Source organism: Jaculus jaculus, chromosome 1 (genome assembly GCF_020740685.1).
Source record: "Jaculus jaculus isolate mJacJac1 chromosome 1, mJacJac1.mat.Y.cur, whole genome shotgun sequence".
In the NCBI taxonomy this organism is placed as follows: Eukaryota; Metazoa; Chordata; class Mammalia; order Rodentia; family Dipodidae; genus Jaculus; species Jaculus jaculus.
The window spans coordinates 47,189,857-47,212,396 of NC_059102.1; the positions used below are offsets into that span (position 1 = coordinate 47,189,857).

The window sequence follows — 22,540 nt, forward strand, 5'->3', positions numbered from 1 at the left end:
CCCTTAGCATGCTAGAGGAGTAGGTGGTTTATCAAGGTTTCTTTGATCCCCAAGCTATTTGAATAGAGCAAGGCCAAGAATGGAAAACTTCCCACGACTCATTCCTTCCCTGTACTGTGTGACAGTGTGTTTACTCAGCTGCTTGTTTTCTAGGTGTTGGATAATATTAAAGGGTATGCATCATTTATAATGGAGTAGATTGTGGCCCTCAGATTGGACACAATTAAAACATTAACTACTATGGGGCTGAACTGGGTTTTCTCAAGGAAGTTAAATACGTTTACATTTAATGATTTTTTTTTGGTTCAGCTAATTGCTTTGGAATATCAGCTTATGTGGTTTTCATTTATATGGGCCTAACTGGTAGAGACCTTTGTGTCTGGAGTCTGTGATCTCTAATTTAAGGCTAATGTGTATGAGAATCTCTTATAAATATGTGGGTATAAATGTATCTGGTATCTAAAAGACTGTGTATTGTATATTATGTGTCAGAAGGAAATATGCTCGCGGGCAAGATGGAAACTAAAGCTTCTTATGGTAATGGAAGCCACGGTTCATCAAGGCATTTGGATTTTCCTAGGAATAAGGTGTTAATTTGAAAGGATCAAGGAAGATAATATGTTTACTGATTCTAAGATGTTCATATTTTTAAATATATAATTAAATAATACACTCCTAAGAAATATCTCAAGTATATTTTTAAAATATCACCAAGTAAAAAATGTGTACTACAGAGATATAAACTGTTAAGAAATATTTTAAAATACATCAAGTATGACTTATTATCAAGTCAAGAGTATATATTTATCCTGAAGTATTAGATATTCAGTCAAGATTAAGTTTTTTTTAAAGATTTTTTAATTTTTTTTTGAGAGAATGAGCAAGAGAGAGAAAGAGAGAGAGATAGGGAGAGGGAGAGAATTGGAATGACAGGGCCTCAGCCAAGAGTAAATTATTTATAAGCCAGCACTTGGGAGGCAGAGGTAGGAGGATCACCATCAGTTCAAGGTCACCCTGAAACTCCATAGTGAATTCCAGGTCATCCTGAGCCAGAGTGAGACCCTACCTTGAAAAAAAAAAAGATCTAATTATTTATGTAAAAATAAATGGACACATCCACCTCGTTTGTATGCAAATTTGCTCTCATCTTTAGTAAATGGTATATCTTTATGTATACCCAAGAATTGTTTTATAATACATTTCTTTATGATTTATCAGTATTTGATTTGTGTTCTCATTTAATATACCTATATACTTGAAATTAAATAAAAATTTCATGGGAACTGCAAGTGGAAAAAAATTAACAAACCCTGGTTTAGGTCATCTTTTTATAGGATTACTGTGCTGTTATACCTTTGTAAAATACTACCGCAATGTTTTAAAATATTAACTGAGATTTATTTTTAAATTCTCCTTGTACAAAGAGTTACATTTCTTTTATCCTGGCTTTTTGTTATTCTCATAGGTCTTTCCTACACAGCCAGCAGTGAGCATTACGCTCTCTAGAACCTTCTTGGTTGGGTTCTTGATGGTAATAGCTCCTCTGCCTCCATCATGCTGTCTATTCATGGGATATGATAGAGATTCTGGAAAGACCTTGTAATTGCTAGGGGTGGTATAAAGGAGATGAAATCTTGACACAGCATAATCAAACAAGTCTAGGAAGAAAAACCTCCCCTTGAACACTTATTCTTCTGGAAGGCACACCTTGGTAGAAGGGTAGAAATTCAGGCAATAGTAATGCCTTCTTTTATTCACAAAGATATTAATATAAAATCATGATGGAAGAAGAGTTTCCAAGGAAACTCAAAAATGAAGTTGTTTCTAATTTAGAAGCGAAGTCTTGTGTTCAAAGCTATTGTGACTGTCTCCTGCATTGTGTTTATTAAATCAGAGCCATCAGCATGACCTCCTCCTTGTGTTGGATGTTATCAGCAAAGATGCAGTGACAACACAATTGTTTTGTCATGCCAGCTTTCAGTGTGAAGCTGAGAGTGGAGGGCTGATGACATTGATGCTGTAGGGGAGGAGATGGTGCAGGAGGAATGGGAGAGGCATGCTCTTAGTGATTTCACACCTGCATAGAAACAATTGGATGCAGCTGGTATGGTGTCAGTAGTGTTTCCCCCAGAGGCACGTGTGTCAACAGTTTGGTTCCCAGGTGTTGATGTTCTTTTGGAAGGATATAGAAACTTAAGGAGGTGGGACCTGAGTGGAGGAGGTAGGTCCTTGGGAGCAGATCCTTTCTATTTTGTTACTGGCCATATCCTGCTCCCATTTTCAGTGATGTAAATAAGGTCCCATGACACATACTTCCAGTGCCATGATGTTTTGCTCAATTGCAAATGGCTATGGACTAAACTCTCTGAAATCTTAAACACAATGAATCTTTTCTCTTTTAAATTGTTGTCTCAGATATTTTCATCAGAGGGATGCAACAGTAACTAATACAAAGTCACTTGGGGGAAAGTTTTCAATTTTGAAAGTTAAAGTGTGGTTAGTTATAAATGTGATAGATTGTATATTCTTAGAGTTCCAGAACTGTTCTTGGCAAAACAGACTCCACACGAAGCACTCTCAAGGATGGATTAGACTGTCAGAATTCAAGAATACAATAAAAATTTAAGACAGAAGGAAAAGCCAGAAATAAAACATGAATCATGTAAGCAGTTTAAGATATTTAAAAATTATTTATTTATTTGAGAGAGAAATCGAAAGAAAGAGGTAGACAAACAAACAGGGGTTTCTGGCCAAGATGGTGACCGCCTAACTGCACCGCACAGCCCGGGGAAAGAAAGGCAAAGCATTAAGGGTTCACTGAGTCTTTTAGCGAAGAGCAATCTCCAATAGATTGCCAGTGGGAGGGCACAAAGGGGAAAAAAAATCAGGGAATCGCTGATGCCCTCGCTGGCGGGTAGCCTGAGTCCCCCAGTCCTCCAAGCAGCCGCAGTACCCAAAGTCCCAGCTTAAGGATATCCCTGCACTATTGTAAGAAAGGGGACCCAGGCCCGCATAGTTCCACTTGTCTCACTGCACAGTGGTGATCGCCCTGCTCCCCCCCCCCCCCCCCACCCCACTCGTGACCTTGGGCAGATTCGCCAGCTGACCAGCTGGAGCTGAGGCTGCATTTTCCCGCCTGTCATGATGCTCACACAAGTGCAATAGTGGCGCACAGCCATGGTGGGAAACCAACTGCTCTTGATTCAGCTAACTGATCCTCAGTGGTACTGACAGACCAAATATAACCACTTTAGTAAAACAAAACAAACAAAAAAAAAAGCCCAGGCCTGACTTAGAGAACTATCTGGCCAATGTGCTGACCTTTTGCTTCTGTAAACTTTGCTTGCTTAATTGCTGCCTTTCCCCCTAAAGTTTCTGAGGAATCTCCACTTCAAGGACATGGCAGAAACACTCCACTGGGGAGGGGGGGGGCTCCAGCCTCTGACCACCTGCTTAGATAAGAAACTGAGGAATCTCCACTTCAAGGACAATGGAGATCACCTCATCTGCCTGGAGTGCCCCTAGCTCCTGCCCCCAGCTTTGCCCGCTGAAACCCCAAGCCAATCAGAACTGTTTAAATCAACCAATCATGTATCTATTCCCTACTTCTTTGTTTGAATTCCTATATGAACCCCTTCCCCCAAAAGAAAGGAGCTCTCTCCCTCACTACCACTGTGCCGGACTGTGGGGACGGAGCCCAAGCCTAGGCTTGCAATAAAGAAACCTGATGCTTTTACATTCGAGTGTCTCTGCTTCTGTGGCAGTTCTCTAGGTGACTCCTTGGTGACTGGGGGTCTTGGCTCCTGGTCAAGGGTCCTGGCACAACAGTACGGGACCCTTAGCTGGAGCTGGGAAACAAGTCAGAACCATATCCAAACATGAGCCGGCTCTCCATTATCAAGCTACCACCAATAGTGGGCTCCAAGAGGGCTAAACCTATTAAATTCTCTATAAAAAATAAGGATTATCCCATATGTCTAGCACTAATTTTACTCTCTGTTGGAGAATCTGGTTCTCTTTTTCAGATTGAAGTAGATTCTAAGGAGAGAGCCACTCCATCATACCTCAAAAGGGCCCCAGTGGAAACTAAGAAAAATGGGCGAAACAAGGAAGGGTGCTGTTCTCTTGGTGAAATGGGTACCAGCACAAGGGTGAAGGAGATCCACACAGAAAATCAACTCCTACCAAATCAGCTAACCAGAGACCCAGAGGCCCCCAACACCACAACACTGAAGCAGACCAAAAATGAACCCAACATGGCTCAGGGAAATTTTGAGGAAGAGGGGGCAGAAAGAATGTCAGAGCCACATGTGGGGTCATGTTATGCAGAGACATTTATCTTACCCATAACTGAGGGCTAACTCCAGAATGCATGACCCATATACCTCAACAAGGAGGGGCCAAGAGGAGGGGGTAGGTCATGGATGAGCCTAATAATGGTACCAAATTGACTGTATTCTCTGAGTACAAAACTAATGAGTTAAAAAAATTAATAACTTTAAAAAAAATTTTTAAAAAGATGTTTCCAAACCAAGTGCAGTGTATATATGGTAGTGTTATGTCCAGATTCAAACAAATATCAAAATATGGTTATGAGATAACTGGAGAAATATAAGATTGTCTAAATATTTGATGTTATAGAATTCTGCATTTGTTTTTGTATTGGTACTGGAACTGCTTTTAAATCTTAGTCTATTTTAAATCTACCCGTTAAACAAATTATGAGAAAAATGATTTGTGTCTGGAAATTTTCTTTAAAATAATGTATTTCTAGTTGTGGATGTATATCAATAAAGTGAAATTTACTATATACTAATAGCCATTTAGGATAGAAGGTAGATAATTAAGGGGAATCATACCTTTTTGTTAGTTTGAAATGTTTAAGTGTTTTATTTTTATTTATTTATTTGAGAGAGAGAGAGAGATACAGAGATAGTCAGGGAAAGAGAAAGAGAGAGAGTGGATGTGCCAGGGCCTCCAGCCACTGCAAATGAATTCTAGATATGTGTGCCCCTTGTGCATCTGGCTTATGTGGGTCCTGAGGAGTCAAACCTGGGTCCTTTGGCTTTACAGGTAAGCTTCTTAACCACTAACCCTACTCTCAAGCCCAAGTTTGAAACGTTTAAAAACTACATAGTGGACTCACAACACCAATAACTATTAAGATAATTAATTCAAACAAACCCATTGAAAGTCTTGTGTTAAGTTTGTGAATATATGGTGTAATCATTAATTCAGTTCTAACTATATTTGTTATTTAAGTGTGTTGTCTTTGAGACTCTTTCACAATGAAGATGTAAGCAGATTGAAAAATAAGTACTTATTAATCTATTTTATTTAGGCATTAATTACATGCGCACATCATAATAACTTCAATAACTGAGTAACACATTGCATGTGTATGCATGTGCCATGCAGAAAAGAAAATTCAAAGAAAAGCAAAATAGGCTTCAAAAATTTAAAGGATTGCAGTGATAATGCTCTTTCTCCTGGTATTATTTGAATTATATAATTCCTCAATCTTGTCTTCAACCCCTGATATATTTTTCTTCCACTCTGTCCAATCCATTTGTAAGTATTCCCAATGTGTTTTTATTTGATTTGCTGAGATTTTAATTCCTATATCTACCTCTCTCCAAAAATTCCTCTTTGATCAATTTCTAATCCAAATTTGCAAAATTTTTTTATCCAGATGTTCAATTTACTTTGTGCCTCATTCATCTATGCATTAAATCTCTGAGGTGGGTGATGTTTTTTTAATGGACATCTAAATTTTTATTCTTGCATTTAAACTATTTTAATATCATTGTATTAAGTTGCTGAAGTGTTATGAAACTCAATTCAGGTCACATGGCCTTACTTTTTCACATTCTTGTGTTCTGATGCCCACTGCCTACTTGTTAAAATGGATATCTCTTTATTGTACGTGAGGATGCTTTCGGTGGCCAGCCTTCTCTAGTGCTCAGCTCCCATTACCACTCAGAGATGGGTCATCAAATAGCCATGGCATTAAAACAAACCACATAACTACAAATTCACAGGAACCCCTACATCACCAACACCTACCAAAAAGAAGGGGTCAAAATGATGTAAAATTAACTAGGAAGATAAAAATGTAGACTGAAATATAATAATAATAATAATAATAATAATAATAATGATAATAGTAATAATAAATGAAATAGTGAGGAAGGGAGAAAAAGGGGGACAAGGAAAGAAGATAAAGAGATAAAAGATAAAAGATAAGAAAAGGTATAAAAAGAATGTTAAGAAAAGTAAGAAAGATAAGGTATTAAAGAATTCTGATTAAAGGATTGGAGGGATGGCTTAGCCGTTACGGGGTTGGCCTGCAAAGCCAAGGGACCCAGGTTCAATTCCCCAGGACCCACGTTAGCCAGATGCGCAAAGGGGGTGCATGTGTCTGGAATTCATTTGAAGTGGCTGGAGGCCCTGGGGAGCCCATTCTCTCTCTTCCTCTCCCTTTCCTTCACTCTTTCTCCTTCTTTCTCTGTCAAATAAATAAATAAATAAATAAAATATTTTTAAAAAATAATTCTGATTAAAAATAAAGATAAACCAATAAATTGGATAAAAATAGGAAGAGAAATACAAACTAAAATAATGTAAAATTTAAAAAAGTTATTTATTTATTTGAGAGAGAGAGAAAAAGGCAGATGAAAAGAGGCACACCAGGGCCTCCACCCACTGCAAACCAACTCCAGAGGCATGTGCCACCTTGTGCATCTATTTTGCATGGTACTAGGTAATCAAGGCTGGGTCCCTAGGTTCTGCAGGCAAGCGCCTTAATGGCTAAGCCATTTCTCCAGCCCTTGTAAAACTTCTAAAACTAAAACGAGATGGAGCCATAGTGCAGACCAGCTTTCAGAAAGATTGAGGTGAAAATATCACAAATTCAAGGTCTTCACACTGAGTAGGTTGACGTTGAATGCAGGCCGAGAGCAGGTTGGTTAAGTTCTGTTGTCAGCGTGAGGTCAGGCCTGCATGCATTCGAGAAGCCCGTCTTCTCTGTGTACTGAGAGCCTCTGGTAACTTCAGTGACCTCTGATGCCAGTCAGGTTTCACTTAAACCAGAAAACTCCCAGGATGTGTACCCAGGGCGTTGAAAGGTGTGCCCAAGTGCACCAAAGAGTTAGGGAAGTAAAGAGAGAACTGAATTTTGACCTGGACATGGAGAACTGAGGCGACTAATTTCTGCCTTCTGGACTCAGCTTCACCCTACCCCTGCCCCATCACAGAGCAGTAGGCAACAGTGGGGCTCCATACTTGTCAATGCCCAAGCTCAGACGCTGGGTACTTCAACTCAAGCCTATCTGTGGATTAAATACTCCACCCTCAGAAAAAATTCAGCCTCCAAATCTACCTTCCCCCCTAGTGGTGAGATGCATAACTGCATCATCCTTCATGAAATTTAAACAGAATTCACAACAGAACTTTGAGATGATCAGAGGAGACATTTCACTTCCCCTGGAACACTTTTTCTCAAACGTTTCTAGAGAAATTTCCATGTTAAAATGCGGCGTTTTTTTTTTTAAATGAAATAAGTTCACAATGGCAAATGAGAAGTTTTTGGATGCCAATATATTTCTAAGGCCCAAGAAAGAAATGATCATTTCATTTGAAATATTGCAGGAAGTTACATATTTGAGAGAAGAAAGTGTTTTGAAAAAAAAACTAACACATATTTCTTGAAGCCTAGAACTGCTTTTCACCTTCATTCATCATAGAAACGATTTCATTGTAGACTTCCTGAGGGGCATTCATTGCCCAGATAAAGTCCAAGTGATTATAAGGCAGTATCTCCTTATGGTAAATGAGGTTGGAGATTTTGGGAAGCAACATGTGAACATCTTGAGGATCGGCCAACAAGTCATTGCCACCATTCCACACTGCAGTCGGCACAGTCATAGCTGTCACATTATAGTAAGGAGGAGTGCGCTAAAAAATAAATAAATAAAATAAAATAAAAACAGGGTTTTGTCAACTATATTTGAAAATCCAGTACTTGGGCTGGAGAGATGGCTTAGCCATTAAGGTGCTTGCCTGCAATGCCTAAGGATCCAGGTTTTACCCTCCCAGAGTCTATAGCCAGTCTCACAAAGTCACACGTGATCATAGGGTAGCACACCCTCTGGAGTTCTATTGCAATGGCTAAAGGCCTGGTGCGCCATTTCTCTCTCTTTCCCTCTCTCATAAAAAGTAAAATAAATAAAAGGACCTGTACTTGTGATTCATATAGATTTTTTAATAATAACTGACTTCATTCTATGAGTAAATTCTAGCAATGATTATTTTTAGGACATCACCTTTACCACAGAGCAACTTGACTAGCATATCCAAGATAACTGCGCGTGGGATAGCCTGGGAATCCCCTGAGGTGCTTGGTGAAGTGAAAACACATCCAAAGCCTGAAATTTTGCATTCTGTGGTGATCTGATGGTTCTAAACCATGAACTGAGCTATAAACTTCAGAGTGCAATTTGCGTCAATTAAACGCCTTGATTTTCGCTTCTACTGAAGGAAGGGAATTTGACTGCCCTGGGACCACCATGGATTATTTCATCACTCTGAGGAAGCATGATTTCCTCAAAACAGACGACTGACTTATTTGTTTTGGCTTTGTATTAACTTCACAGTGTGGTCAGTGAACAATACAGTGGGTCAGTTAAAGATGTGGACTTATTGAATATGATTTTACTAAACATTCTTAAAATGCTGAAAAAGGGTATCATAATTCCTTACTTCTTCCTTCCCTTCCTTTCTCCCTCTCCCTGTTCTTCGATATGTTATCTATCATCATCTATCACCTGTCTGCATTATCAAACACTGGGACTTGTTAAGCCTTCTACCACCAAATCATAGACTCAATTCCTTGATCATAATTTTGAGAAGAGCAATCTATACAACACAGTTTCTGTGTTTGCAGCATCTTGTGAAATAGCCCAGTTGTTCTTCATGAAACATTTTGTCATGCTATTCTCCCAGCATTTCCATGCATTCAGTTATATCCCCTAATGTATTGAAGAAAAGAGAATAGTGTAAAACATGTCTACGCTTTTAAATCTGGTTCATTTTACCTCTGTTTGATTCAAACAACAGTCCCAGATGCTAGCTCTGTACCCCTCAAGTTTAGTGATATCAGCTGAGAACCAGTCTGTATGGCTCCTGGATTAGGTGGAAGAAAGGGACTCAAAGTTCGATTTTCAAAGTCCTATTTGCCTTTTAATGTAAATTCATCTGATTGCTGCATGAAAGCTCTGGAGAAGGGCAGATTCAAAGCAGTCCTGTACTTCGTGGGTCTGGAGAGGTGATGATGGCAAAAACTGTTCTCTGCAGCCATCTCAACATAGCTTGATGTGATAGTGTTCTGAAAACCTCTTCAAAGACATCAGAGTTGGGGCTGCAGAAATGGCTTAGTGGTTAAGCGCTTGCCTGTGAAGCCTAATGACCCAGGTTCAAGTCTCAATTCCCCAAGACCCACATTAGCCAGATGCACAAGGTGGCCCCTGGATCTGGAGTTCATTTGCAGTGGCTGGAGGCCCTGGTGCACTCATTCTACCTCTCTCTCCCTCTCCCTCTTTCTCTCTCTGTCACTCTCAAATGAATAAATATAAATAAAAAATAAAATGCTTTAAAAAAGAGTCTTTTAATTAAAAAAAGACATCAGAGTTGTAATGCAAAGCATGTGTGTGGGCGGGCTATTCTCTAGGCATAGAATCCTGTTACAGAAACATAGCCTTCTGAATTTTCAGTCATGAAAAGAGATGAAAGTTAACACTCACATAACTATTTGGAAGGCATTATTGGAAGCGAGTAAATGGAAAAAAAAATGGATTACAAAATACTGGAAGACTTTTCCCTTGTTCTACATTAGTCAATGATACTCTGAGAGGACACTCTGAATGAATTTTATAAAAACTCATTTATTTATTATCCTAATAAATATTTATTATCCTAATAAATACTGCCAATATCTTCCTGAATTTGTGAAAAAAGATGCAAAAATTACTGGGCTAGCTCATGTTGACCATCAATTAGATGAATTCCACAGTTTGGGTCCTTTCCACTGTAGTTCTGGTGACAATTTGAGTTAATGACCTGAGAAGACATATTTCTAGCTTTGACCTGAAAGCACACAGTGTTTTTCTTTCACATGGAAATACTTTCACATGAAGTAACTTATCTGGCTGTCAACACAAATTGGTACATGCATCTGAAATTCATGTGCAATAGCAAAAGCTCTAGTATACTCAGCCTTTCTCACTCTATCTCCTCACAATCAAACAATTTAAAAAAAAGAAAAGGCACTGGAGAGATGGCTCAGCAGTTAAAGATAATTGCTTGCAAATTCTGATTGCCCAGGCTTAATTTCCCAGTATCAATATAAAGCCAGATGCACAGAGTGGCTCATGTATCTGGAAAATTTTTGCAGTGGCAGGTGGCCTTGAAACACCCATGCTCATTCTTTCTCTATTTCTCAAATAAATAAATAAAAATATTTTTAAATAACACAAAATGAAATAGGTACATGGATATCCTAGTTGATATTTCACATATTTGTGTCTTTGACTTTTTTAATTATTTTATTTTTTTCTCAATTTTTATTAACATTTTCCATGATTGTAAAAAGTATCCCAGGGTAATACTCTCCCTCCCCCCCCCCACTTTCCCCTTTGAAATTCCATTCTCCATCATATCCCCTCCCCATCTCAATCAGTCTATCTTTTATTTTAATGTCATGATCTTTTCCTTCTCTTATGACTTTTAAAATGTGAATAGACTCAACTTTCCAAAGCTTACCTGATTATAGTGTAACATGTTCTGAAATGGGCTTCCCCAGTTAAAAGCTTGAAATTTCCCAGATTTAGCAGCCTAACGAAGAAAAATTAAAGCAAATAAACAAAAGTTCTCTTTAGTATATGCAAAATAACACTGAAAGTTTTTCAGGTAGTTTATTTTTAAATTTATCATTAAAATCCTTTTTCATTCCAAATTAAAATATTAATCATTTAAGACAGGCCTTTTATACAACTTCAAATGAAGCTTTGCTTCAAGTAATTTTTCACACATGTCAAGTCAAAAAATCATTCATTTCTTTGTTACCTAAAGTATATAATTTCATAATATTTCCATTTACCTGGATTGATATTAAGTTCATATGATAGTCACATGTAAAAAATTACATTGCCAGGAACATTTTAACAGAGTGTTTTAAGTAAAGTACAAAGATTCAAGTACTAATATAAATTTTAGCAGCATTGAATTGAATAATCATACCTGGGCCCAGTGAAGGGCATCTTGAACAGAAGTTCCGGCTGGATTGTGTGCTAAATACACATCAAAACGGCTCTAAAAATCAAACACATACATACATACATACATACATAAATACATACATATGTATGACTAGAGTGTCTGAAAAACAGCAAAGATCTAAGTTTTCTGATTCAGGTCAAGCATTTCAGGGTCTAATGGGAGCATATGAAAAATGCAGTTATACATTGCTTTAGAATTTGCAAAGTACTTTGCAGGTTTTAACCCATGTAACTTGCAGGCAATTAAGGAAGGTGACATATTATGTCCCCAGTTTTGTTAATCGAAGTTGAGACTCAAGTGCAGAAGACCATCAGTATCACCTACATATGTACAATGTGGTGCCACGCACTTTTATCTAGGACTCTGAAGCTAAATTCTCAGCTTTGTATTCTTTTCTACCCAAACTTAAGTGCAAGAGATTCAATATCATACACTGAGCTCTTGCTTTCTATAATTTTAACATATATGAAATAGCTTCATATACATATGTGCATATGCAGTTATTACATATATATTTAATTATGCTATTGTATAGGAGGTCTCATTCACCTTGCTCAAATTCCTGTCAATGAACTAAAGTCCTCTCTTCTGAGCTCACAGATCAATAAATCAGATAAATTCCTATCACCACATGAGATTGATGCATGTAAACAGCATGCAGAAGACAAGAGTTCTAGTCTTTGTTCCCTGGATGTCAATTATAGTGTTTTTTTTCTTATAAGACTCTTATTGATGAAGTTCTCTCATAAATTCTGCATTTCCTTGTGAGATAAAGATAATCTGCTCTGTTTTATTCCACATACAGAATGGCAACCAACTCTAAGTTTATTGACAGGGATTCTTTCCTGAAAGAAGTTTGGGTGGTGGGACTTATATACCACCATAGTGATGTGTCTATAAGTGTGTTTGTGTGTGTATTAGGTGTGTTGATATGTGCATATTTAGTTATCCATGCATGGTCACAAGCATTGAGAAATAAAATTGAATCTGCTTATTTCCATGAAAGCCAAAGCCATATGCATCCTTTTTCACTACTGATTTCCCAGTGAGAACAGAAATCTGAAGGATTATGACATTATTATTAATGAACTTCATTTTCTTTGGAGTTCAAATATACAAACTAGAGCTAAGCTTGGTGGTGAAGTCCTGTAACCAAAGCTACTTGAGAGACCGAGAAAAGGATTGCAAGTTCAAAACATGCCTCTGCTGAAGATAGAGTTAAAGCTTATCCCAGGAATCTTTTGTTTGTTTGTTTGTTTTGTTTTTTCAGGTAGGGTCTCACTGTAGCTCAGGCTGACCTGAAATTCAATATGCAGTCTCAGGGTGGTCTCAAACTCATGGTGATCCTCCTACCTCTGCCCCCCAAGTGCTGGGATTAAAGGCATGTGCCACTACACCCTGCTATCCTAGGAATCTTAGTGAGACTTGTTTTAGAACAAAAAAGAAAAATATGAGTGGGGCTGTAGCTTCTCAGTCAAGCACTTTACTGAAGTGCAGGATATCCTAAGTTTCAGCCTTAGTACCACAACACAAACAAACCAATAATAAAACCAAGGTACATCTACATATAATAGTAACAGCAAATTTATGTGGTATTATTTTGTTACATATATTTTATGCTATGTTCTATATGTCTTATCTATTGCTATTGATTTGTGCATCACAATAATAACACATTTTGTGGATGAGAATACCAAAGGAGAGGAGTTTACATCAGTCCCTGAGGTGGGATTTGAATTGAGACTTGTCTAAATCCATCTGGTTAAGTACTTGTTATACTCTCTCATACAATTTTTTAAAACTCCAAAACAATCCAAAATGAATGAACATGCAGATCAAGAATATGAACAAGATATGACATGAGTAGTAGTTCTGAAAGTTGCTTTACACTAACAGATATGAATAACAGTATTATTCACATCAATTACTGGATGCCAATGTTCCCCGCAGACCAAATATAAGGTCTATTCCCTTCCATCATAGAATTTCAATGCCACACAAGTACTTAAGTGGTCACAAGCATATCACAAGTCTTTCTTCTTGACATTCTCTTCCTCCAACTATTCATTTATTATTTATTACGACTAGGGTTTTGTAAAGGGAATAAGGAAGGACAAATTGGGATAGGACAGTGACTTGTGATTTCTATTGGGATTACCAGGATACCATGGACAACTCTGAAGCAACTTTTACTTCTTGTAAAGAACAATTTCTAAATGATTATGATAAAACAATCCAACATGTTTCTGAAAACAATCAGAGTAGAAATCAAAATGCATACAAACCATGTTCAAGTTCTTAATGTCAAACCCACACATAATAAATAAGGCATTGCTGCAGAGGAGGTCCAGTGTCTCACGAGAGCACACCTCAGTGCCAAGAAATTGCTCAAAGAAGTTGTGTGGGAAGAAGAGTTTGTCACCAAATATAACCTGAAAAATAAAAGCTTAAAAATCAGGGCATGGCAGCACTCAGCCTCTCAAAGGCTCAGGAATCATTGAATCTGCTTATGCAGGTGTGGTTAAGCTGACAGTGACTTAATCTTTCTATTTGTTATTTTAGAAATTTCTTATTCTTGGGATGGAGAGATGGCTCAGCAGTGAAAGTACTTGCCTGCAAAGCCTAATGTTTGACTCCCCAATACCCAAAGTGGCTTATGCATCTAGAATTCATTCATAGTGGCTGGAGATCCTGACATGACCATTTTCTCTCTCTCTCTCTCTCTCTCTCTGCTCGCAAATTAAATATTTTAATAAAAGAAATTTCCTATTCTTTTCCACATTTACTTACCACAAAAAAGTTGTGAGATGGAAAGTGAAGATAGTACTTGGTATCTATTATTGCACTGATTGTGTAGAACTACTCAGAAGTATAAAAGCCAATGATTTATAGACTGGTTGGGCTATAAAGGATTCTGGGATGCAGTCAAGAATCAACATGATAGACTGGCATAACTATTTACAATGCATATGGTTTTGGCATTAAGTTGTAAGAAGATCCTGGGAGTAAATGGTGACTATGAAGCATATTTTTAGAAAAACCTATGGACATTTGTCTCAATTTGAGGAGGATGATAATCTTGTCTTTTCTATTTTACATGAGGTTTGCAATAGCATTTGGGGCTAATTAGGACCACATCACAGACAGAATTCTGAACCAAGCCTGACATTTAAGGCCCAAATGCTTTTAATGTAAGTACTCTCTGCTTTGCTATCAGAACTTACCTAGAAAGAAGTGAATTCTAGATCAATGCAGCAGTCAACAATAAATGCCCCCTCTATGCTTTAGATTTTTGAATAAAAGGCTAATAGATATACTTTGACTACATGCAGTCACTTTGGCATTAGAAGTACAGACTAAAAAAAAAAAAATGGCCACAAACACCAAAGAAAGAAATGATATTGTCACATCTTATAGCCTAAGGTTAAAGCATTCTCTTACAGAAAATTTTGTGTGTGTATGTGCTGCCTTCCGTGCAGGAGAATGGGTAGTAAGCATGGTGAGAAGGCAATGTGAATAGTTCACTTCTATGTAGGCCTGTTCACTGAGTCATGTATTATTATGAGATAATCAACCATGAATTATTATGAGATAATGGAATCGGCATTATTGCCCTATGCCATTTCCATTTCTTGAGAAACCTAGGAGTACTTAATTAGGGGGTCTCAAGTATTTGCTTTGCTCATTCATTGATCTCTTTGCTCTCTTTCTCTTTTTCTCTTCCCTTTTCCTTCTTTTTCTCCTCTTAATAGTTTCCATGGCTTGGGTTCATTAAGCTTCTCTTTTGTCTATTTTTACCTTTGTTTTCATGCCTCATTCCTTGCTCCAATAAGGAATATCCACATTGACAAAGTCATAAAGAGAGCTTGTCCTGTGAAACATCCTTGAAGGAGTAAAATATCTGTAGCCACTGGGAACCCAACAAAGGTCATCAAAACAAAAAAGCAAATGTGGGTATCAGATACTAGTGGGCATTTAAATATTGCTAGAACTGTGGGAGAAATAATATAAACTTATATATAAACTTGCGTAGTTTAATATTGGCATATATGGGCTGGAGAGATGGCTTAGTGGTTAAGCACTTGCCTGTGAAGCCTACAGACCCCGGTTCAAGGCTCAGTTCCCCAGGACCCACATTAGCCAGATGCACAAGGGGGCGCACGCATCTGGAGTTCGTTTGCAGTGGCTGAAGGCCCTGGCGCACCCATTCTCTCTCTCTCTCTCTGTCGCTCTCAAATAAATAAATAAAAATTTTAAAAATATTGGCATATAAACATGATTATGCAGCTGATATGTTTGTTCAATTTCCATCATTTTGAAAAACACAGGCAACTGGGCACCCAAGATTCATTTAGCTAAAGAGTATCACATACCTTGAAGAGGAATTGAGGAATAAGTGCAAGTTTTTTTAAAAGGCTTTTTGCATACTTCACAGTGGCAACTGGAGCTAATGCATAAAATGTTTTGATTTTGCTGGCCAGCATGGGATTGGTAGAGAAGGCAATGAAACCTGAAAGAACCAGTGAAGAGGGAGGGCGTGAATGAGTGTAGTGGAGTTTTTTGATTTTGAAATTAATGGAGTAAATTTTAGTAACCTAGTAAATTTCCAACTAACAAAGGAATTTGTTGTGTATGTGTTCGGTATGTGGTAAATGGTGTATACATGTTAATGTGCAAATGTTTGTGTCCCATAGGCATGGGTGTGGTCACCAGGTGCAGATATCAGGCAACCTTCTCTTCATGCTCACCCATGTGTTTTCCATGAGATGGGATCACTCCCTCAACCCAATGCTGTTGTTTCTCAGCAAGCCCCAGTGATTGATTCTCTGGCCTTTTCTACCTTATCCACATGGATTGGGGTTACAGAGGCATAGTAATCTTGCACAGATTTTTTTTTTTTTTCGAGATAGGATTTCACTCTAGCTCAGGCTGACCTGGAATTCACTGTGTAGTCTCTGGGTGGCCTTGAACTCACAACAATCCTTCTACCTCTGCCTCCTGAGTGTTGGGATTAAAGGCATGCACCACCACGCCTGGCTTTGCCCAGCTTTTTAAGTGGGTTTTGATCACTTCCATCACAAGGGATGCTGGTGCTTAAGCACCTAGTGATCCTAACTCTGAACCATCTTGCTGACCCCTAGCAAAAGATTTTGAGTCAATGTTGACTACAATTGATGATATATTATCAAGATTATATTGGAATCTGTCTTCTCCCAGGTTATACATTCCCTGACTGGAGCAGCCTGCATCTATTGATGGGTCAAGATCTCAACCCTACAAGAAGAAGTCACAAGAGCCAGACTTACAGAGTCAAAAGAGGAATGTGAGCAACTATTTCACAGTTCAACTTCTCTTTTTTTTGCTAGTTCCACTTTTTGCCCTCTCTCCTAAATGATTCCTTAAGAAACATTCTAAACAATTCCCCTCACTTTCTTTACTTATGACAATGATGACATTGGCTGGCTCTATTATCACTGGCTGTCTCTGTATTAATATATGTATTCATCCAATTTTTTAGTCAAATTTTTGGTATTTGAAAGCAATGGTTTTGGATGCATGAGCATTTGAGAGAGAACCTTTAAAATCTTCCATTGTCATGTCACCCACATACATGAGTATCAGATACTGATTACTTGGAATTATAGTGAGAAGGTCATCAAGCAAGAGTGGAGGACATAATTAATAATTTTTATGAGTTCTCCCAGATGATCTCTTATTTATCCCTCCTGCTTCCACCCTACTCCATCCCTTTACAACTTCCTTCATATCTCTTCAATTTACCTGATTATTTATTTCAAACACACCACTCAAAATTCAGATTGCAAATGTTTCCTATCTCCAAGCATGGAGATACATGCTGGTAATCTTAGAACTGTGGAGGTTGAGGCAGGAGGATCATGAGTTTGAAACTATCTTGGGCTACGTAGAGCCATCACCAACACCAGTAACATCAAGAGCCAAGTTCTCTCCAACTTCTAGATGACTAATTCCAATGGTTAGTTTCAGACATCATTTCACTTGTCTTATTGGTACCCCCTTTCCAGTGTTGAACACATTCCCCTTCTTAAACACTTTCTCCCCTGGATTCCAGAATTTTGACTTTTTTTTTTTAACCACACATAGCATTATTACTTGACTACAGAAATCCTATCTTCTACTAAGGTGTGGCCCAGGCTTGACCTCAAACTTCTTTTTTCTTGTTGGATCATACTCTTTTGGTCACTAAACTCTGTTTCATGGACTGATAACACCCACTTTGTATTTTTGGCCCAGTCATCCCCTATGAACTTTATTCAGACTTGTGTATATGATTGACCTCCATCCACATCTTCAATAAATGCCTATCTGTCGTCCCACACTGAGCTCCCGATGTCACCATGCACCTGTTCTTGCCGTAACCTTCCACCTTCTGGCTAGTAGGAGCCTCATTATCTCAGGGGTTCAGACTATGCACTCTGCCATCACCTTTAACTCTTTTTTCTGGTTCATACCCTACATCAATTATGCCAGAAAATCTTGCTAGCTGTATTGTAAACTACCATTGATTATGCAACAATACTTGCACAGCCCCATTCCCCAAATCAGGTCACCAGTATCTCCAGCATGAATTGCTGTCAAAGTCCTCTCACTTGTTCTCAGTGCCTGCCCTTGTTTTCTTCAGCAACTAGAATAATCCTAAAATAATTATTTCTTTATGTAAAATCCTTCTGTGAATTCCTCTTACACTCACACTGAGAGTTCATGTGCTTATATTAGCCAAGGAGTCCTGAAGAGGTGACCTTCCACATCCCTGTAATTTCATCTCACAATTCCAGTTTCGCTGTCAGTTTATGTTAATCTCATTGAGCCACATGAGGGGCAGCACCGTCAGTAGTCTGCAAACAATATCCCAGAGCTAAATGTTCTAACACTTGCTATTTATTCTCTCTCCTGGAACATCCACCTGCTATGTTGGCAGATGTTTCCCTTTCTGATCTCTTCTATGCCTATTCAGAGAGGGTTTGTTTTGTTTTCTATACAAAATGGCCTTGAACCCCCTGAAACTCCCTAAAATCCTCAAAGGTGTATTTTTTCATAGTACTACCATATGGTTTCACATACTCCATATTACGTCTTTATTTTTTTTTTGTAATTTTATTGTTATTTTTTATACCTCCCCTGAAATGCAGATGTGGTGCAAAGGTATCAATATCCCATTTCACTTTTATATTCTGTGGACAAAATGTCCATTTTCCTTACATATGGTAGAATATTGTCTATAAGAGGTTGACTTTGATGGTCAGACTGCTCAGCCTGGTATCTAAGGTACCCTACTGACCGTGCTGGTAACACCTGGCGATGCCCACACACAGTAATTATCCCTCTACTTTGTTCATTTTAAGATAAGAATAACAATTGTCCTTGTACCACAGGGCTGTCAGGGACATTATATTTTGTGAGAAAAGCAGGGGTTATTCTGCCTTGACCACTAGGAGGCGCTCCAGAGGAATTGACCCATCCAGCCTGGAAGTTGGTACTCACCAATAGTGGTGCCCTGGGAATGACCAACATAGTGTATCTTCTCCTGCCCAGTTAGCTGCACAATGAAATCTATTGTTGCTGGAAGATCATATTTAGCCATTTCATCAAAGCTGCATAGGAAAAAGATAAATGAATATATTTCCTTGCTAGAAACATTAAAATTTAACATATGGATATCTAAGGCTATATTTATATTAAAAAATAGCAAGCTAGGCTCCTTAAACTTTTTTTTTCTTTTTTGAGGAAGAGTCTCACTGTAGCCCAGGCTGACCTGGAACTCACTGTGTAGTCCCATCCTGACCTCAAACTTAAGGTAGTGCTCATACCACTGCCTCCCAAATGCTGGGATTAAAGGTAGGAGCCACACTGCCCAGCTCATTGCACATTTTCAACGGTCTCTTTTCTTTACCTGAAAGCCCAGAATTCAACTGAGTCTGGGGAATAATACAAATTTCTCCTGGCCCACGTGTTTCCTCTGCTGTTTCCCAGCCACACATCATAGCCAGCATCTGCCAGGATGAAGGCTAAGCTGTTGTTGGGCAGATTTGCGATCCAGTTTGTGGCTGATGCAAGCAAACCATGTTGCAGAAATGCAACAGGTCTTCTTCCTAAAAAAAATAAGAGAGTTTAAAACTTTATAAGCTTTTTTTGTTTGTTTGTTTTTGTTTGTGATTCTGCTTATGTATTTTCTTTAGGAATAAGGCTTCAGCTTTCAAAGGGAATATTTTAATTCATTTCTACATTTAACATATTTCTAAAAATAATCCACATGTATATAGATATGTGCCACATATCTATAATTTTATACCTGTGAATTTTTTAAATTAAATTTTAGTTTGTTAGTTTAGCATACAGAGATTTAGATATCATTCTTTCTGGCATTTTTAAATATATTTTTTGTAGTTGTGTCCCATCCCTTTTCTCCCCAGTCTCCCTCTTCCCCACTCATGTCCCTCCCTCATCCACCCCCTTCTGCTTTCACGTCACATGTATCCATTAACTCTTTTGCACCCCTCATTCTACTTGTCTCTTTAGACTCACTGTAAGGTTACTCTTTATTGTAAGCTAGACATGTGTTTAGAATTAAATGTATCCACTTCACCGAGTTGAATACATTTGTAGAGGGTTTTTATTTTCATGTGTATGTTATGCATGCATGTGTCTTCATTCGAATGTTGAAATACGTGTGTGTGTAACGGTTCATGTGCATATCCGTGCTCATGCATGCGGAGGCCAGAGGCTGATGTTGAGTTTCTCCCTCCATTGCTTTACCATCTTATTAGCTTAGATACATGTTTCTCATAGAGCATAGAACTCACCTATTCAGTTAGACTAGTCAGCCATAAAACCCTAAAGGTCTTCCTGTCTCTCCCTCCTTACTGCTGGTATTATAGACTTTTCTACATTGCCCTGTTTTTATTTTATTTGTTTTATTTATTTATTTTAGATACACAGAAAGAATGGCCATATCAGGGCCTCCTGCCACTGCAAACAAACATCAAACACAGGTGCCACTTTATGGATCTGGCTCTACGTGGGTACTGGGAAATTGAACACAAACCATTGGGCTTTGCAAGAAAGTGACTTAAACCACTGAACAATCTCTCCAGCCCCGTGTCTGGCTTTTAAATCAGTGTTGGGGTTCCAGACTCAAGTCCTTATGCTTTTACAGCAAACACTTAACCCACTAAACCTTCTCCTCAGCCCTTATTCCTTAGTTTCCATTTTATGCAGTGTTTTTGTTGTGTCAAACATATCAAATTATTCCCTTTATTTTTTATTTGTACATATTTTTGTCTTACTTGGGATTAAACATAGTGCCTTGAACATGCTAAGCAAATGCACTACCATTGAGCTGTATCTCCATCTTGTAGGGAGCTAATGCAGAGGCCATTACAAGATGGCGCTGGCTTCCTGCCAGTCTTGAGGTAAACAATTCCTTATTTAGGCAGCGCCTTGGCACCAACCTCGCTTGAGGTTGCGCATGCGCTTGACGCATCTTGTCCCGAGCCTATCCCGTGGCTCCTGTGGGCAGGTGAGCCTATGGCAGCCAATCAGCAGGCGCCCCATAGTATTCTGCCCTATAAAAGCAGCTACACTCCTGCGCCCCTCGCCCCTTGCCATCAGCTTTCCTGTTAACCAAGAGGCTCTCCAATAAAGTGTGATCAAGAAGGATCTTTGTCTGGTGGTCGTTCTTCTCCTGCAGGACAGGGGGCTCGCCTCACCATCTCATGTTGTACACTTTAAAAACATATACTTTCTCATATGGCAATTACACCTAATATGTAAAAATTATATTTTAAGTGTATAAAATTATATTTCAAGGGAATTCAGCACTTTGTGAATATAGCTATACTATGAGTAGCGAATTACCGTTTTGTGCACAATTTTTTGATAACTAGAGAAAGGTACGATTTCAATAATACTAGTAAAACTGACTTTTATCTGTTTGAGAACTTGGCCTTAAATTACTTCTCCATTATCTCCTCTGCAACAACATGGTTAACTCTTTCATTCATTAGGATGCAGCCCCCAGTTACTATGTCTGAGAGTAATTTCCCATGACTTCCCTTGGCTGAATTAGGTGCTTTAATTAGGACTTTAGTAGCTCGTGCTCCCCAGAGCATTGGATTTACCATATTTTACTAAAATCATTCACTTTATTTACCAGTCTTATGGATTTAATTGTGATATGCTTAAAGGTTTGAAATACAACTTATGTGTTATATTTCCAGAATTAGTTAGAGTGATTAAATTCTTAAAGAGAAATAAAGGGGACAAAAGTAGAAATAGGTCAATGGAAGATGGGAGGAAGGAAAATGCAAAAGGAATAAGGGAAGAGGAAGGAGAGAAAAGAAAGGAAAGAAAGGCTATACCTCTATTCTCTGAATTTTTCTTCCCATAAGGAATTCTGTAGATCCCAAGGATATAACCATCTTCAGTAACAACTTCATACTCTTCACATGGATATCCCCAGTATGTTATCATCTGACTCTGAGGAGGAAAACCCCAAACTGAGTTTAAGCCCAGTTTTAAAAATGCATCTATTAAGAAGATATAGTTAATTACTTTTAATATACCACTTCAAAGTTTAAAGCTGTCATGATCCTAAATCATAGCAATAACCCTCAGTTTTACAGGCTTCTCCCCTACCAATAACTTACAACATTCATAGTGGCTTCTGGGCTTTCAGGGGCGAGTTTTTGCAAGAAGCCATGTGTGGATCCCAGTACAGATATCAAGCTTGCCACTGTTAAAAGCAGCCACATCCTGGATGGTCCTGAAACAAAACAGTTATCTGAGCTATAGTTAACACACTACACTTTTGTAACAATCACATGTAGTAACAAGTTTATCTCTGTGCTAAACCAAAAAATGCTTGATTTTGATTGTATTCTTGGGCATTAGACTGGGTCATATGGACAAAGACAAATTAATGTTTAACATATTTTGTCTATGCATCTTTTTCTTTAAAAAGTTATTTATGAAATCTTTAAAAAAATACAACTAATGGAATCTTAACAAGAAAATCAGCTAACTTTTAAGTGCTTCAGGTATTTGGCAGTTTATGTTGAAGGCATGATGTGGGAGTAAGGGTTGTGACATAGGCACTTGCCTTCTCGATTCAACATTAATATTGTGTGCATTCAAAGCCATTGGTATAATTTTAAAAAAGTGATAAATG

General features: G+C 38.2%; 1 protein-coding gene across 1 annotated transcript; it reads right to left on the reverse strand.

The window, feature by feature from the left end:
* Positions 1 to 7,713: 7,713 nt before the first annotated feature.
* LOC101600795 (gastric triacylglycerol lipase-like) lies at positions 7,714 to 22,124 on the reverse strand. Its single transcript, XM_045151387.1, has 9 exons — positions 22,020 to 22,124; positions 21,732 to 21,849; positions 19,265 to 19,463; positions 18,856 to 18,965; positions 15,708 to 15,844; positions 13,620 to 13,766; positions 11,296 to 11,367; positions 10,819 to 10,890; positions 7,714 to 7,956 (listed from the first exon to the last, which is right to left on the reverse strand). The coding sequence occupies exons 1-9, from the start codon at positions 22,122 to 22,124 to the stop codon at positions 7,714 to 7,716; spliced, it is 1,203 nt and encodes a 400-aa protein (XP_045007322.1).
* Positions 22,125 to 22,540: the final 416 nt, after the last annotated feature.

Bases quoted from the DNA above. Each gene is read 5' to 3' on its own strand.
- LOC101600795 (XM_045151387.1), bottom strand. From the start codon at position 22,124: ATGTGGCTGCTTTTAACAGTGGCAAGCTTGATATCTGTACTGGGATCC. The intron at 21,850-22,019 runs GTAAGTTATTGG...TTTCCTCCTCAG, and splicing joins CAGAAGCCACTATGAATGTT to AGTCAGATGATAACATACTG. The intron at 19,464-21,731 runs GTATAGCCTTTC...TATTTTTTTTAG, and splicing joins GAAAAATTCAGAGAATAGAG to GAAGAAGACCTGTTGCATTT.